Source organism: Phodopus roborovskii, unplaced genomic scaffold, assembly GCF_943737965.1.
Source record: "Phodopus roborovskii unplaced genomic scaffold, PHOROB, whole genome shotgun sequence".
NCBI lineage: Eukaryota > Metazoa > Chordata > Mammalia > Rodentia > Cricetidae > Phodopus > Phodopus roborovskii.
In genome coordinates, this window is record NW_026125444.1 from 15,425,220 (window position 1) to 15,441,647 (window position 16,428).

At 39.5% G+C, this 16,428-nt stretch overlaps 1 protein-coding gene across 2 annotated transcripts in view; it reads right to left on the reverse strand.

Annotated features, from left to right (window-relative positions):
- The window catches only part of Tnpo3 (transportin 3), a 65,840-nt gene that overhangs the window by 19,458 nt on the left and 29,954 nt on the right, over window positions 1-16,428 (reverse strand). For both annotated transcript variants that reach the window (XM_051175815.1, XM_051175816.1), the window contains 10 exons: window positions 15,146-15,321; window positions 14,223-14,361; window positions 11,142-11,288; window positions 9,059-9,166; window positions 7,165-7,256; window positions 5,154-5,293; window positions 3,872-4,063; window positions 3,321-3,412; window positions 1,160-1,236; window positions 224-284 (listed from right to left, as the gene is read on the reverse strand). In XM_051175815.1, the coding sequence (XP_051031772.1) occupies window positions 224-284; window positions 1,160-1,236; window positions 3,321-3,412; window positions 3,872-4,063; window positions 5,154-5,293; window positions 7,165-7,256; window positions 9,059-9,166; window positions 11,142-11,288; window positions 14,223-14,361; window positions 15,146-15,321 (1,224 nt within the window). The remainder of the gene's footprint in view (window positions 1-223; window positions 285-1,159; window positions 1,237-3,320; window positions 3,413-3,871; window positions 4,064-5,153; window positions 5,294-7,164; window positions 7,257-9,058; window positions 9,167-11,141; window positions 11,289-14,222; window positions 14,362-15,145; window positions 15,322-16,428) is intronic.

Genomic DNA, 16,428 nt, shown 5'->3' on the forward strand with positions numbered 1-16,428 from the left:
AAATATTAGGCTAGGACTGATTAAGCCTTCTAGCGACTGGTTAATCTTAGAATTTCTGTCTCTTTGGATTTTTAGTGCATTTACCAACCATTTTATTACCAAGTCTAAACCTAAAATTATGCCAAAAATTAATTCTCCCTATGAACATTAAAGACAGTGTCTCCTCAACCCAGTTCCTCAAAGACTTAAAGGGAAAAGAAAAAAAGCATCCATTAGTACTTACTTCCTGTATGACTTTTTGGCATGGATGAGTCTGTCCATTTTCTACAATAGGATTGGTGTGTCTGGGAAAAGAATAGCCCCAAACAGTGAAAGAAAAATTTAAATGAGAACCCAGACCTCGCTCTTTGCTCATAAAACCAGGTGGTAAGAGTCATTTACTTACATCAACATAGTTTTCTTCTAGCCCATTTCAAGCAAAAACAGACATACTTTAAGCTACCCTCCCCTCCATATATAAACATCAAACTGCTATCAAGTCACTACTAGAACAAGCAAATTCCATGCAACTCTGGTTATATGAGCTGCAGGGTAAGCTCTACTACTTTTTCTATTATCCCTCTTTATAAACCCAAATGTGTTTATTTCCAAATTAATAAAAATACATATAATCTACCCTGAGCATTAAAACACAACACGTTCGGCCAGGTATGGTGGCGCACACCTTTGACCCCAACACTTGGGAAGTAAACACAGGCACATCTTTAGGAATTTGAGGTCAGTCTAGTTTACACACCAAGTTCCAGGCAAGCCAAGGCTAGAAGAAGAAAAACCAGGGCAGTGGTGGCGAATGCCTTTAATCCCAGGATCTGGGAGGCAGAGGCAGGCAGATCTCTGAGTTCAAGGCCAGCCTGGTCTACAGAGTAAGTTCCAGGACAGCCAGGGCTACACAGAAAAACCCTATCTTGAACGACCAACCAACAAATGCCAAAAGGCTCTAAGAACAATAGTGTAACAAGAGGTTTGCAGACAGGATCTTCTTGTATAGCCTAGGCTGGCCTCAAATTGCTATGTAGTAAGGACGACCTCCAACCTTTGATCTTCCAGCCTCCATCTCCCAAGAACTGGGCTCACAGGCCTGTACTATCACTACTGGCTTATTTTGGTGTCTCATTTGTGCTTTTAACTCTAGAGAGGAATCCAGACCTTCCCTTCTTACCTAAATATTACTGCCAGGCGATCTAAGAACACAGTGGGATCTGAAGATATGCCATTGCTGGGCTCCTGAGACAACAGCTGAAGAGACAAAGACATTAACACACAGAGACCTTTAGTGAATGCAGCAATAAACATCGTTCTATAGCAACCCTTGCCTCGACTTCTGCTTATTTCTTTAAGAAGAGCTGAAAAATCACTTGAATGGTACAAATTTCTTACTTGCAAACCACTTCCCCCCTCTTGTTGCACCCTGGATTAGACTGCATATTAGTGTATTTACTATCTGACTGCTTGGGAAAATAAAATGTCATTTGATTTTTTTTTCTCCAGTTAACTATGTTTAAGATAATGTCTATAATAGAAATTGTATATTGTTACTTTATACTTTATATATGTAACATCTATATTTAGCTTTAAAAACAAAAAACAAAAAAACAATACTTAAGTGTATAAGGGTTTGGCCTGGTGTCCAAGAAGACCACAAGAGGGTGCTAAGAAGTGAAACCCATGTTTTCTACTAAAACAGCAAGTGAGCTATCTCTTCAGTCCCTACATGCCACTTTAAAAAAACATTTATTTAGTTGTGGGTGGGGAGAGGCAAGTGGCAGGTGGAGGTCTGAGAACAATCTGAGGGAATCAGTTCTCTCCTTTTACCATGTGGGTCCTAGGGAATAAATTTAGGTCCTTAAGCTTAGTGGCAAGCACCTTGACCAACCAAGCCATCTTCCCAGCTCAATTTTAAGTTTTAGACAAGGTCTTCCTATGTAGCTCAGGCTAGCTTCTGCCTCAATATTTGACTACTGGGATAATAAGCATGTGTCACCATGCCCAATTTATATTTAGCTTTATATAATATAAAATGCTAAGATGATTACTTCTTTAAAGCTTCTTTTTTTTTTTTTTTTTTTTTTTTTTTTTTAAGCAAACTGTCTCTCATTCTCTTTTCTAAAATTCCTTAAATACTACTAGTAGAATAGATCAGTACAGATGAACTTCAGGACCATTATGGCAAGTTCCGAAACTTCCATTACTACGTCTATTGTTATTGAGCTAGAAATTGAGCTAGAAATTGGAGAAGAGCTGACAGCTTTAAAGAGTTCATCAATAAAATACAGTAGACTACAGATTTTCTTCTCTTGAGACAGTCTCACTATGTATCTGAGGCTGGCCTTGAACCCATGATCCTCTTGTCTCATCTTCCCCACCCAGAGTTGAGATTACAGGTATGTGCCAATACTCCTGGCTTCTAGGATACTGTTTAACTTCTAGGACCTGGTTTTCACACTCTAACTTCTAAATAGTTGTTCCCGATATTTAGAAATTGAGAGTCTACTGTTCCTCCCCCAACACCACAGGGTTTCTCTGTGTAGCCCTAGCTGTCCTGGAATTTGCTCTGTAAACCTTGAACTCTACCTCCTGAGTGCTGGGATTAAAGGCATGAGCCACCACTGCCCTAAGAATCTACTGATTTTTAAACAGTCAGGTGACACATAAACAATGCTTTGGTCAATAAAGACTACATGTATAAAAGTCATTTTATAAGATTATAATGGATCTGAAAAGCTTTTAACACAGAGACTCCATAACTACTCAAATATCAGTGTGCAATATTTATTCCTATATTTGTGATGCTTCTGATATGATGGTTACTAATGTGTTTACTATACTATTATTACTATTACTTTGGTTTTGTTTGTCTGTTTTAAACATGTATCACTATTTAGTCCAGGCTGCTTGAAATTCACTATGTAGCCCAGCTAGTTTCAAACTCCTGATTTTACTGAATCAGCCTCTCAAGTGCAGGGGATACCATGTCTGGACTTATTATTTTAAGGTGTACACATACTGGGGAAAAAGAAATTGGTATGGTAGCAGCAGCCTTTATACACCCTGTGTTTGCTATGTGTCTTGATTTGCATCAAGAGGGCATGTCAAATGACTGACCTATAGCTTCTGGGTTTGTATAACAAACAGTCCAACGTTTGAACACCTACAAAAATGACCAACTGCTTTCCCGAGCCTGCTTCCTTGATGCATATGAACGTTGAACTGTATATTTTCTAGTATGCTGATACAATTACTAATTTTAATAAACTTCATTTAGTTCTCTTGCCACTTAAACATATGACACCTAATTTGTTTCCATCTTTATTAGGGCTCACCTTTTTTAATGCCATAACCTGAACAGAGCACAGCTCGCTAAGACATTCAGTAATCTTATCCAAAGGTAGTCTTGCTAGGACAAGAGCTGTTCCTGAAAAACAAAAATGACTCAAATGAAGAGCATAAAGGATGATCTGAGGTAATTAAATTAGTTGATCTACATTAGACAGATAACCAGAATTCTTTTAAAAAGATCAGCACTGTTCTTTAAAATTATAGTTTCTTGTGTGTGTGTTTAAGAAGAATTCAGGCTGATTTTCACACTGATACAACTCAGTGTTCATTTCTTCTTAGCAGCAAACACAAATTGTGTTTAATTTGAATGTGTGGTCTCTACCTCAAATCTATAACTATGCTATACATACTTCAAGCAGTATGAATTAATTTGATAGGCTTAAGCTTTGCTAAGAAAAGAATACATAAACACATACTAAACATTCCCCCTGAATGGAAAAGCCACCTTTGCTATCACTAAGTACATTATTACTAAAAAGCTTCAATAAGAGTTAAGATAACTCCAAGTAGTGGTTTAGAGGAAACTGTTACTAACCTTTTAGCAAACCCACAGCAGCTTCTGGAGATAACATGAAAGAATCAAGGGAGTGGGCAATTTCTAGAAGTCCATTAAAGTGCTGAGCCATATGATCCCGACAAACTGAACAAATGTTATGAATGGCTTTGGCCGCAGCAGAAGCCAGAGGCTTTTCACACAGGCCTTTCATCAAATAGCCCAATACAGGGTCTAAGAAATAAAAGCCAAATACAGATTATATATATGAAACTCAAGGAAAGTATATATTTTGTTGCAACAAAGGTTGATATATTTTTCAAAAGTAATTCATAAAATGAAGTACATAAAGCAACACACACACACACACACACACACACACACACACACACACACACACACACACACCTTCACCGGGTGTGGTAACACATGCCTTTAATTCTAGCATTTGGAAGGCAGAGGTAGGCTGATCTCTTAGTGTGAAGCCAGCCTGGTCTATGTAATGAATTGTAGATCAGCCAGGGCTATATTGTGAGACCTTGTCTCAAAAGAATCAACAAGGGCCTGGAGAGATGCCTGAGTGGTTAAGAGCACTGCCTGTGTTCTTCCAGAGGACCCAGGTTCAATTCCCAGCACCCACATGGCAGCTCACAACTATCTATAGCTCCAGTTCCTGGGGACCCAACATCCTCACACAGACACCCATGCCTCTGCCTCCCAGGTGCTGGGATTAAAGGCGTGTACCACCATACCTAGCTACTGGTTTACTTTTTGTGGCAATCATTTTAACCATTAAAAGCACATTATTTGCAAACATTCACAAACTTGGGAACACATAAAATTCTCAGAATGAATCTTAAGCATCAGGAGTTTGATTACATATTTCTCTGTAAAAAAATTTTTTGTTTTCTTTAGATCTCAGAGTCTTTATCTGCAAAATGAGGGTGTTGGGATAAATGATTCCAACTTTAAGTCCAACTTCAAGATTCATTTCAATTTATATTTTGAGTAATATTAGCTTTTACATAAAACATCTACTTAACAAAGGAAACTCCTTCCTTTCCTTTAGTCTATTAGCCATTAGAAGGACAGTCTGATTAACTCATACATGTACCAAAGACTAGCAGAGACAGAAATGTTTATGGTTTATTTAGAAAAGTAGTAAGTAGTTCAACGCTTTTCCTATCTGGAGGTCTAACAAATGTTCCACCTCAGCAACTCGCAGTGGGCTCTTTCTATGAGAAGAAAGCAGGAAAACAAGAGCAAAAGAAAGGAGGCCTCAGAGCCAGCCCAAGTCAGCAGCAGAGGCAGCATTCACCCTCACCCAGGAACTGAGGGTTTCGGTCAACGACTTCACTCATTTCTCCAACCAGCTCAATGCTTGTGTACCGCACAGCCATATGTACAGTCTCTGGGAGACGGACAACACCCTCTAGTACCTCCACAAGTGTAGGATTGTTCTCCCTGAGGACAGAAAGCAATTACTTACAGTTACTGTCTGTATGGTTAATATTCTAGCCAAGTAATAGGTAGCAGTGAAACTTGATATTGCCTGAAGCGCTTCTCAGTAAACAACTATTCAAATAAAAGTGAACATTTTTCAAACAAGAAGTCTGGTTCTTGTTTTCTTGAGGTACTAAGAATGTGCTCTACCACCGAGACACATTACCCAGCCCTTAACATCTTCAAAAACTTCAAAAAAGGACAAAAGGTAGAAATTTAAGCTATCAATGTTCCAGAAGTACACTGCTCCTTCTTTTGAACAGCATGAAAGTATCTAGATATATGCTATCAAAGAGAGGCATTTGCAGTCAGAAAGGCAGATATTAACTGATGGTGAATGTCATCTTTTAAAGAACCCAGTTCATTTATTCAGTCCCCTATCTGCAGCACCTAGAACAGTGCCTGGCACATAGTGGGCACTCAAGAAAGACTCCTTAATGCTTAAATGAATTAATGAATAGTTCTTACAGCCACTTCTATTAGCTGTTATCCTCCAAAGATTTCTCATGGATGGATACCGGAAACTTTGAAAGGGAAAGGACAAGTGGACTGGCTCACTAAGTGAAAGAACCCAACAAAACAGGCTGTGGGGCCATCAGGATGCCCTGATTTAGAACACGAGGGAATTTAAATCAACCAAATACTTTCCACAGTTCTGTGAATTCATCACCCTCATCCTCCTACTAAACTGGGTTTAAAACACAGCATGGAAGATGTTCCCAGTTAGAATTTAATCCAGAAATGAAGATGTTTAAAATGAAGATATCTAGGATTATAACATGACCATCACCTGCCAATTATTAGACTTATTACATCTTTTAAATGGACTTAAAAAACAAACAAAGACCCCCTTAATCATATGTTGATTTGAAGAGAGGATAAACAAGTAATTTCTTATTTATGACTTACACTTAACACCTACTGGGCACAATGATTTTTGGTAAACCCTCAGACCATCAGAGAAGGTTCCAAAAGACACCAAATGCTTTGAGAGCAAATGCTATAGTAGTCAATTAAGAAGGAGAACTTCTAGTAGAAAAAAAAAAAAAAAAGGCCTAATCATCTTTTTTTATTTCTTAGGTTGAAAACACATCAATGAGAAGGAAGCACTGTGCCTTCAACAGGTGCCAGCTTTCCAATCATGATCCTAAACAGAGCTAGAGTATAAGTGTCTGATCAAAATTCAACATAACTAGACAAAGTTTTTATATCAGTGTATAAACAAGACACAAGCAAACTCTGCTTAAGAACCCTGTCATAAATTTAATTTCCATGCTAAGCAATTACACCTCAAATTCAAATAATTTGAAATTTTCAATGGCAATAACAAAATTAACAACTGTGTTAACAACTGTCCTTTAGATTCTCTATTCCTTTAGGTAAAATGGCACCAATGTTCTGTCTCTGAAACCCACAGATTACCTAAGACAGAGAAAATGTAATTAAACATCTAAGGATAACTTACCTAAAGTCACAAAAACAGGAGGTCCAAATTAATGCCTATCCCATTGTTTTTAAGCAAATACCAAACAATTTAGCACACTTAACAAATTTCTTGACCACACCCACTGTCACAAAGGAGCCACTGAAGGAAAAAAAAAAAATCAGCATTCTTTTCCTAGCATCAAGAGTAAAAGAAGTTTAACTCTAAGAAGTATACTAAAATATGGCATCAGCATTGCAGGCCATCCTACACTAGACTAAAGCGGAAGGCTAGGCAGCAGCATAGGAGTTATAAGACTTTCCAATAATATAGCATACAGAAACATGGTGTAAATGTCCTTTCTCTTGATAGTTAAGAGTTCCCAGCAAAAGACTTATTAGACACTCACGGATCAACACTCTTTGCTATAGCAGCCATGATAAAGAGAACCGCTTCTGTCACCTCCCAGGGTGGGTTGCCTTCTTTCAGAGTAGAATACAACTAGAGAAGAAGAGGTGGATTATGGAGCCATTAAAAGAAAAACAGAATTCCAAACACAAACAACAAAAAAATGTTAGTTCAAAGAAATCCAGCTCTTTGTTTCTAAACCCAATCATCCTTCAGAGCCGACCAAGAACAGTACTTTCATATTTCCTACCCTCACTATCTAGAAGTAATTGTGACTTTAATGCCTAACTAAAATAAATGTATTTAGAACCAAAGAGTTTATCAAGACTATCATGTGTCCCCAGAAAAATGAGTATTATGGGGAAAATGTCAAACATTACTGAGTGTCTTTTGGTCTTGACAGCAGATCAGCAGGTAAATATTCTTAAAGCACAAATTCTCCATGTATTTTTTATTTTAATTACTGGCTGAATCAACAGTAGTGCAAGTTAAAGTTCTAAAAGGAAACTGCTCAGAAGGCTCTATCTACACAGCATTGTGTCCAAGCACAACTTTTTCTTTCTTTTTGATCTTCCAATTCAGAGTTTCATTGTGGCTGTTCTGGAACTTGCTCTGTAGAACAGGCTGACCTCAAACTCACAGATTTGTACCTGCCTCTGCCTCCCCAGTGCTGGAATTAAAGGTGTGTGCAATCATCCTGCCAAGCACATAATTTTTTAAAGAGGTAGACCTAGCAGAATACTGAGTGCTGTTCTGGTCCTTAATGTCCCAGATTATATCTGTGTGTAGAACATGACTAGCTGTTAGGCCAAGTAAAATGTCTACAGTCAAAAATAAATAACTGAAAAAACAAAAGAGAACCTTTATGACTTCACAGAACTTTTTAATGCACTATGTAGATATTTATATCATTCCCCAGTTTCAGTTAATGATCTTCCTTCCTTCCTTCCTTCCTTCCTCCCTCCCTCCCTCCCTCCCTTCCTTTTCTTTCGCTTTTGCCAAGGAACACCTTCTGGACTTGGTGCTCCACAGACACATCTTGGCGACATGGGCAGTTTATATAATTTGTAGCCTAAGTCAAAGACAAGAGCTAGTGAAAAAAGTTGAACCCTGAGTATAAGTTACCTACCCACTGAATCTGCTTCCTAAGAATCTCTAAATCTGCATAGTAGATTCAAAAAACATGCTTTGTAATGAAAAGTCCTAATTTACTGAACATACCCTGGGTAAGATTATATACAAGTTTTATATACAAAATGGGTGTCAAACCCTACTCTCCCCATTTTCTTTTTGTTAGTTTGGTATTGCTACAACACAGCATCCAAACTGTCAAATCAGAGCTCATTAACATATGATCCAGCCATACGAAAAACACCTGAAATTATTCTAACATTTAGTGATGTGGAATGATGATAATGATTGCAACCTTGTAAGGTGATCACCAGGAAACCACAGGACTATGACTCTTCTACTCTAGTATATCCACCTCTGGAAAGAAGCTGCACAAGAATCTCACTGTAACTTTGGACCAAGGAAATACATATAACTGAAGAGTTGCCAGGACTAAAGCAGGAAAACCTGCCCATTTTCCCCAGAGGGTTCCAAATCCTTGTAAGTTTCCTGGAGACTTCTATATTTATCAGCTGCACACATGGAACAGCTCTCATTAGTAAGAGTAAACCATAACTGATACCTGTCCACTACAACTGGACCCTAAATGAACATTGCTACTATATGCCAGGCAATGTGCTAGGCACCTACATTATCTACTATCTCATTTGGGTACCAAGTTTAGAGGGGAAAAAAGATAGAGCATTTACAGAAGATATAGAAGCAAGATAAACATAATCAATGTGACCAGTAAAACTGGCTCAAGAATCTCCAAATGGACTTACCTGAGCAAAACATTCCATAGAACCAATCAAGAAGATCAGGTCCTTCACCAGGTCTGACACTCGCATTCGAAACTCCCCAAAGTCATCAGTCTCTTCAGGAACTCCCTCCTGAAATTCAAAACCATGCGCCATCTGTTTAAAACACACTGGAGGTGTCAATGCCCTGAGTAAAATCCATAGAGAAGAAAATGCCATCCAGTAGTCAAATGCCAATGAACTAAAGTGGGAAACCACAAGGCGATGACACAAAACAAAAGGTTTCCTCAAGTGTTAGGTATGTTGAGTCAACAGTCTATCCTCTGCTTTACTATGAGAAAAAATTCAGTTTATATATGTGACTATGTATGTCTATTTTGTATTTTCAATTACACATCTTGTTTGTTTGTTTGTTTTTTAAAGAAATGATGAGGTGAGAAGGGATTAGAAAGAAACAGTAAAAATTGCCTATCTAGAGGTCAGCTCTTTAATACTGAACAAATCTAAGGTTTTTTTTTTCTTCTTCAAAATCTTAAACAAAACAACAAAAAACAACCATTATCATAATAACTTCACAAAGAAAATTTTAGACTTTACATCTTTCCCATCACAATGCACTTTCCAAATAAGAGTTACCAATTAATTTTGAGAGGTTAAAGACACTAAGAAAATCTTGAGCTATGAACATCTAGAAACACCCTTAGAACAATTGAACACTACTCATCAAGTTCAATCTCCTTGTTTTAGGATAAAGAAACTAAAATGGAGAAATAATGAGGAAATGATGGCTTTCCAGGTGTAAAAACATATAAAATTCTAAATTACTATAAACTTTCAAGTGTAAAAATATGTACAAGGGAAATGGCACCACAAAACAGGCCCAGGGCATAGAATCCAATGGCCAGAGCAGCTCATGTGGGATCATCCAAGCAACTGTGGTTACAACTAGAGATCTTCAGATTAGAAAAATTCATTGACGCCCATGTCAGATTTCATCATAAGCAATTAAATGTGCTCCAGGGCCTGGGCTAAAACTACAACATCCACCCAGAAGGTGAACTAGCGGAGGCAAACGTGTAGAGGCATTATGAAAGAAGGCAGTGGAAGAGATTCCCAATTGGTGTCTAGTATATTTTCTTTGAAGCAAATTATCACGTTATTATAGGTAATGTAAATAAAAAAAATGTACACACATATGGAGGGAAAAAAATTCTCAACATCCTTACACAATTTTTTCACTTTTTTATATTAGTTTTCACCTAACCATATGTGCTACACTATGAAAAACACAGCATAAACCCTATGTGGTGGTATATATCTGCAATCCCAGCAATCAGGAGGCTGACGGGAGGAATTGACATATAAAAACTGGTCCCAAGTCCCTATCAATACAGTGTTTCCAAAACACCAACGATGATGCCAGGTGTGGTGGCGCACGCCTTTGATTCCAGTGCTTAGAAGGCAGAGGCAGGTTGGGAGCCAGCTTGGTATAAATAATAAGTGCTAGGTCACCCAGTACCACACAGTGGACCCTGTCTCAAAGCAAAGCAAAACAACAAAACCACAGAAACCACCAAGGACACCGAATGTAGCTCAGCATAAGCACCTGGTTAGACTGATGAGAAGCTGGGTTGGTCCCTGGCACTACAAGAACACAAAAAAGCCCAAATGAACAGCAAGCAATTCAACATTCTGAATTTTATTGCTTATCATACTAATTAGGATTGCAGAAGTTATCATTTTTAATTGCTGCATAGAGGTTCATCAAGTTATTAAACATAGTTAATAATTTTGAACTCATGTGTGCCTACACGTGTGCATGCACGCACACACGCACGCACGCACGTACACACACAATGCTTTGTTTAAAAAAATTAGCTTTCTTCTTCTATAACATCATTTATAGAAAATTCCTACATAAACAATTACTGGCCCAGCAGGAACAACTTGCCTACATAGGTCTAATTCTAATTATACTAATAGTGACTTCTTCAATGTAAGCTAAAGTGAAAAAAACTTGAAGATTTTACATTTTTACTTATTTTTGTTTGTTTTTCAAGTTGGAACCAAAAGATGGAGAAGATTTATAGTACAGAAGGGTACTTACATGGTCTGGCTCCAACTGGCAGTGTCGAGCCAAGGCATGAAGCAGTCTCTGAATGTATGCTTTGAAGATGCTATGAATAACCTCATCATTGGTTTTGTACAAATGTTCTCCTAGTCGATACCAAAAGTTAAAGGAAATTTCTACTACCTGTTAGGTAAGAAAGTTGATGTTTATTAGTGCAGGAAAAGAACAGAGGAAAAAATAGTTTCATTACTACTTACCATAAAACAAAGAAGATACATATTTGACAAATGTATATGCAGTTAGGAAACCACCTTTTCTGTGGTACAGGTTTGTTATGTTACCTCCTAAATATCTTCCCAAATTACATCTCTTAGATCTCTGGCTTTACGTTATTTATAATTGAGAAAACTTTTCCAAAGCACATTAGATTAAAAGAAAACAAAGACATGCAATTCTCCTAGAGCAGTTTTTCTAAAATTTTGATATCAGAAGATTTTTTTCCCCAGGAGAGCTAACTGTAATTCCCTTAACATAACTGATTTTTAAACTCATTCTCCTCCCGTGTTTTGAGGCAAGGGGGTTGATTCATATAGGCAAGGCCAGCTTTAAACTCAATAAGCAGCTGAGGATGACTGAACTTCCTATCGCCTGCCTCCACCTCCCAAGTGCAGGGATTATAGGAATATATACACCATGTCCAGCCCTCATTTGGCTGTTTCCATGAACATGAAAGATGATAGAAATAGACTGGGATTTCAGTCACAGCTAACCTTTCCAGACGATGCTATTTCGGAAGCGACTACTATTGCAAAGGGCTACACTGCTCTGCATTTCACCCAATCTAGAAACCCTCAGGAGATCTGTAGACAAGTAAATAGCATCTGCTTGTGGCAGAAGACAAGGGTGAGGACACAGGCGTTAAGAGCAAGCACGAGAGGCCTGCTGTTGTTCCTGTCAACTGAAGACCCAAAGGAAAGCTGTCCAAAATGAAACGATGCCCAACCCAAAAGCGTTTCTTTAAAGGAAACATGATTTAGGTTTTTATTGTTTTAGTTATGTAAAGGGTACAGAGAGAAATAAGTGCACACGAGTGCAGGTGTGATACAGGTGGTTGTAAACCACATGTGGGTGCTAGAGACTAAACTCAGGCCACTCAAGAGCAGTATGTGCTCTTAACCACTGAGACATCTCTCCAGCCCTAAAACCTAGGAAATAAAAGTGGGTACAGTAGCGCATGCCTACTAACACCTGGGAGATGGAGACAGGATCCTTATCAGGCCAGTCTGCCAGCCAGGGATACACACCCAGTCTAAAAACAAAGAACCAAAGCAAATGAAAGGGCTGGCTGGCTGGTTGATGGGTGGTACCAACTTACCTAACATGGGCGAGGCCCTGAGACTGACCCTCAGCACCACCAAGGGAGTAAGGAGGGCAAGGGAGCGTGAAGCATCTCATAAATACAGCATCCATGTAGCCCAGGCTAACCTGGTGCTCATAACATAGCCCATGTTAGCCTCAAACTCATGATTCTTTGTCTTAGCCTCCAAGTGTTGGGATTACAGGCATTATAGGTATGCACCATCACTTCCAGCGTATAAAGGCCTTTAAAGGATTTTTTTTTTTTTTTTTAAATTAAATGAAACTCACTAGGTAGACTAGCTAGCCTCCAATACACGAGGATTCTCCTGCCTTTGCTTTCTGAGTGCTAGGATTAAAGGCACACACCACCATGCGTGGGTAAGAAGGAAACTTTTAAGCCTCTCACATCTTTCCTAATGCTATGAAGGCTTTTGGAGTTATCAGGAACTGTTATCAGGGATGCCCACAGGTTCATATGTGTGGGAGGCTGTGGTGCTACTAGGAGGGGTGAACCCTGAGGGGCTGGAGTCAGGAGGAAGGGATGAGGAGGCTGGAGTCAGGAGGAAGGGATGAGGGAGTCAGGAGGAAGGGATGAGGAGGCTGGAGTCAGGAGGAAGGGATGAGGGAGTCAGGAGGAAGGGATGAGGGAGTCAGGAGGAAGGGATGAGGGGCTGGAGTCAGGAGGAAGGGATGAGGGAGTCAGGAGGAAGGGATGAGGGGCTGGAGTCAGGAGGAAGGGATGAGGGAGTCAGGAGGAAGGGATGAGGGGCTGGAGTCAGGAGGAAGGGATGAGGGAGTCAGGAGGAAGGGATGAGGGGTCAGGAGGAGGGATGGGGGGGGGGGGGGGGGGGGGGGGGGGGGGGGGGGGAGTCAGGAGGAAGGGATGAGGGGCTGGAGTCAGGAGGAAGGGGGTCACTGGGAGACTTCTTAGAGGGAGTTTTGGGATCCTGACTCTCACTGTTACCTCTCTTGCATATGATGCCAGCTTGAGGTAAAAGCGCTCCTCTGCCCCTGGGTCCAATGGATAAAAACAAAAAACATCCCAAACTCTGTGAGCTTGGAAAAACAAACCAACAAACAGGGCTGGGCATTGGTGGCCGCAAGCCTTTGATCCCAGCACTCAGAGGGCAGAGGCAGAGGATCTCTGTGAGTTCAAGGTCAGCCTAGTATACAGCATTAGTTCCAGGACAGGCTACAAAGCAATACAGAGAAACCCTGTCTCGAAACACCAAACCAAACCAAACTAACCAACCAACCAACCAATCAACCAAACTTCTCTCTTTAAGTTGGTTATATTTGGTACTCAGAAAGTGACTAATAACTATGTGGGTTTTCATTGTTGTTTTAGCTGTAAAGTTCTAAAAAAAAAAAAAAAAAAAAAAAAAATAAGGGAACTGGAAAAGATGCATAGTGGAGAGGTAATTTTCCTTCTGAAAACCTTGACAACCAGAAAAGAAATAGGGAACCCAAACATAATTCTTAAAAATATCCCAAGCATGGACCCCGGACGGCTCACTGGGTGAAGGTACTTCGACCCCTGGAACCTATATCAGGGTGGAAGGAGGAGAGAACTGATGTACAACACGGCCTTGTTTCACATTCACACCAGACAGAGCATGTGTGCAGCACCCCAGCCCGCATACAAATAATGAAATTGAAAAAATTTCCAATCAGACACAAGTCCCACATTACATTAGTTAAACAAGACGATAATTCCTGAAGCGGAGAACAGCAGCCTTAACACGGTATAGATACTACCTCATACTGAGGGTGGCCTGCACAAATAAGAAGCAGTTCCAAAGTTCGAAGGTCTCCCAGACCTTGGCCTGGAGTACAAACAATTTTTTCCAGGAAAGTTTCACACAGTTCAGTGAAGATACGGCAGTAATTCAGAACTCTGTAGAAGTGGAATGAGAATACCAAGTCAAGAATCAGGACTTTACATAAGCAGAGTCAAGTGAACAAAGGTCTCTTCTCCTGAGCGCCACTCGGTAAACACTCACTACAGGCATGGTAGTCTCTGTGGCAATGCCTTTCTTAGGTTGCTCACATCTATACAGATAAGCATACAATGGTAAGTCAATTCATATTCTCATTATAATTATAATGATTGAGATATATATATATATATTTTTTTTTTAAATGCAAATTCCAAATCAGAGTGCTGGAGCAATGGCTCAGTTGTTAAGAGCACTTGCTTGCTAGGGAGCTTGAGCTCCACTAAATTGTATCTCTGTATGGGTGTGCATGTATGAATCATGTATGAATGCAAGTGCTCATGGAATACAGAAGAGAACATTAGATTCCCTGGAGCTGGAGTTACAGGCAGTAGTGAGGAGCCAGACTTGGATGCTAAGAACCAAAGTCAAGTCGTCTGCAGGAAAATAACCTATTCTTAACTGCTGAGCCAACTCTACAGCACCGAAACTAGATATTTTAAAGTTTATCCCTATTTCTTATAGTTTTCACACTGTTAAGTGTAAAACACAAGTACAATCAAGAACTGGCGGTACCCTTCACTCCTGAGTCCAAGTGGCTACTCTAGACGCAGGTAAACACCATTGACAGCACATTCAAAAAGTCACAGAGAATCAAAAACCAATGCATGAATTATAAAAAAGATTCAAGAAAACAACCAGATTGGAGGTAACCCTGGGATCCAATCTTCAATAATTACTCACTTGTCTAAATCTTCACGTGCCACAGCCATATGATAGGCAGTCTCCAATGTCAGGACCCCCTGAAAAAGCTGCATGGCCAATGGCAAGTTGGTCTCCACATTTTCAATAGCATAGAGAGCTGAGCACACACAGTCTGAAGCAGCTTCATGTAGATTAGATGAAGTCTTATCCTGTTGCTGAAAGACAGAAGGTATACAGAAGCAGAAATTAGAATCATTGTAGTTCCAAGGAAAACAATTATAACCTTCCTCTGAAAAATTGTTTTTTGTTTGTTTTATGAGACAGGATGTCATGTGGTCCACACTGGTCTTAATGTCAACATGCAGACTCTGCCCTCATGTTCTAGGACCACAGAAATGCACCAATGTGCCCCTCTATCTCCCTAGCTGAGATTTACTATGAACAACCCCTAAGTTGTAGATCTCGTCAAGACAATATCTTCCTTATCTTATTTCTACTTCCAGGCATGTCAAGAAGATGAGTTTCTTTATCCATCAATCAGACTTACATGAATTGTTTTCCTTTTATTTACTTTGGCTGCTGCTGCTTCTTTTTTTTTCTTTTTTTTTTTTTTTTTTTTGAGGGATGCCAACCACAATAGGGTCTCATGGTGGAACCTTGGCTGGCCTGGAACTCACTATATACACCAAGTTGGCCTCAAACTCACATAGACCCAAAGTATTGCAATGAAAAGGTGTCATACCACCTCACCAGCTTTCTTCTGCTTTTTTAAAACTGACAATCATTTTGCAGCCCAAGCTTTCTTAGAAACACAGCATTCTGTCTCTCTCAGCCTCCAGAGTACTGGGATCACAAGTGAGAGCCATCATGCTTGGCAGTTACAAGATTATCCCTATGTTTCTGTTTATACTATTTTTCTTCCATAGGGAATGCCATGTTTCTGATGACATTGGAGATTCCAGATCCATTCTCTTTTTAAGTACTACTTAAAATGAAAGGGCTCAACAAGGCCAAAAGGCCCATTACATACCAACGTTAAGCAAGATAACACAGAAATGGCAAATTTTCCCAATTTCTCACTCACAATGGTGCATGCTAGTATATAAGAACACAGTTTAAAACTACACCTACCCATGTGTCAATCAAAAATAAAAAGTTATTATTTACTGTTAAATATCATAGGGTACACTTACAATTCAAGCACTTAGGGAGGATGAGGCAAGAGGACTACTACAAAATTCAAGATCAACTTGGGATAGAGTGAGTTCCAAGCTAGTTCTGACTGTAAGACCCTGGCTTTAAAAAAAAGTGTTGGAGCTGGT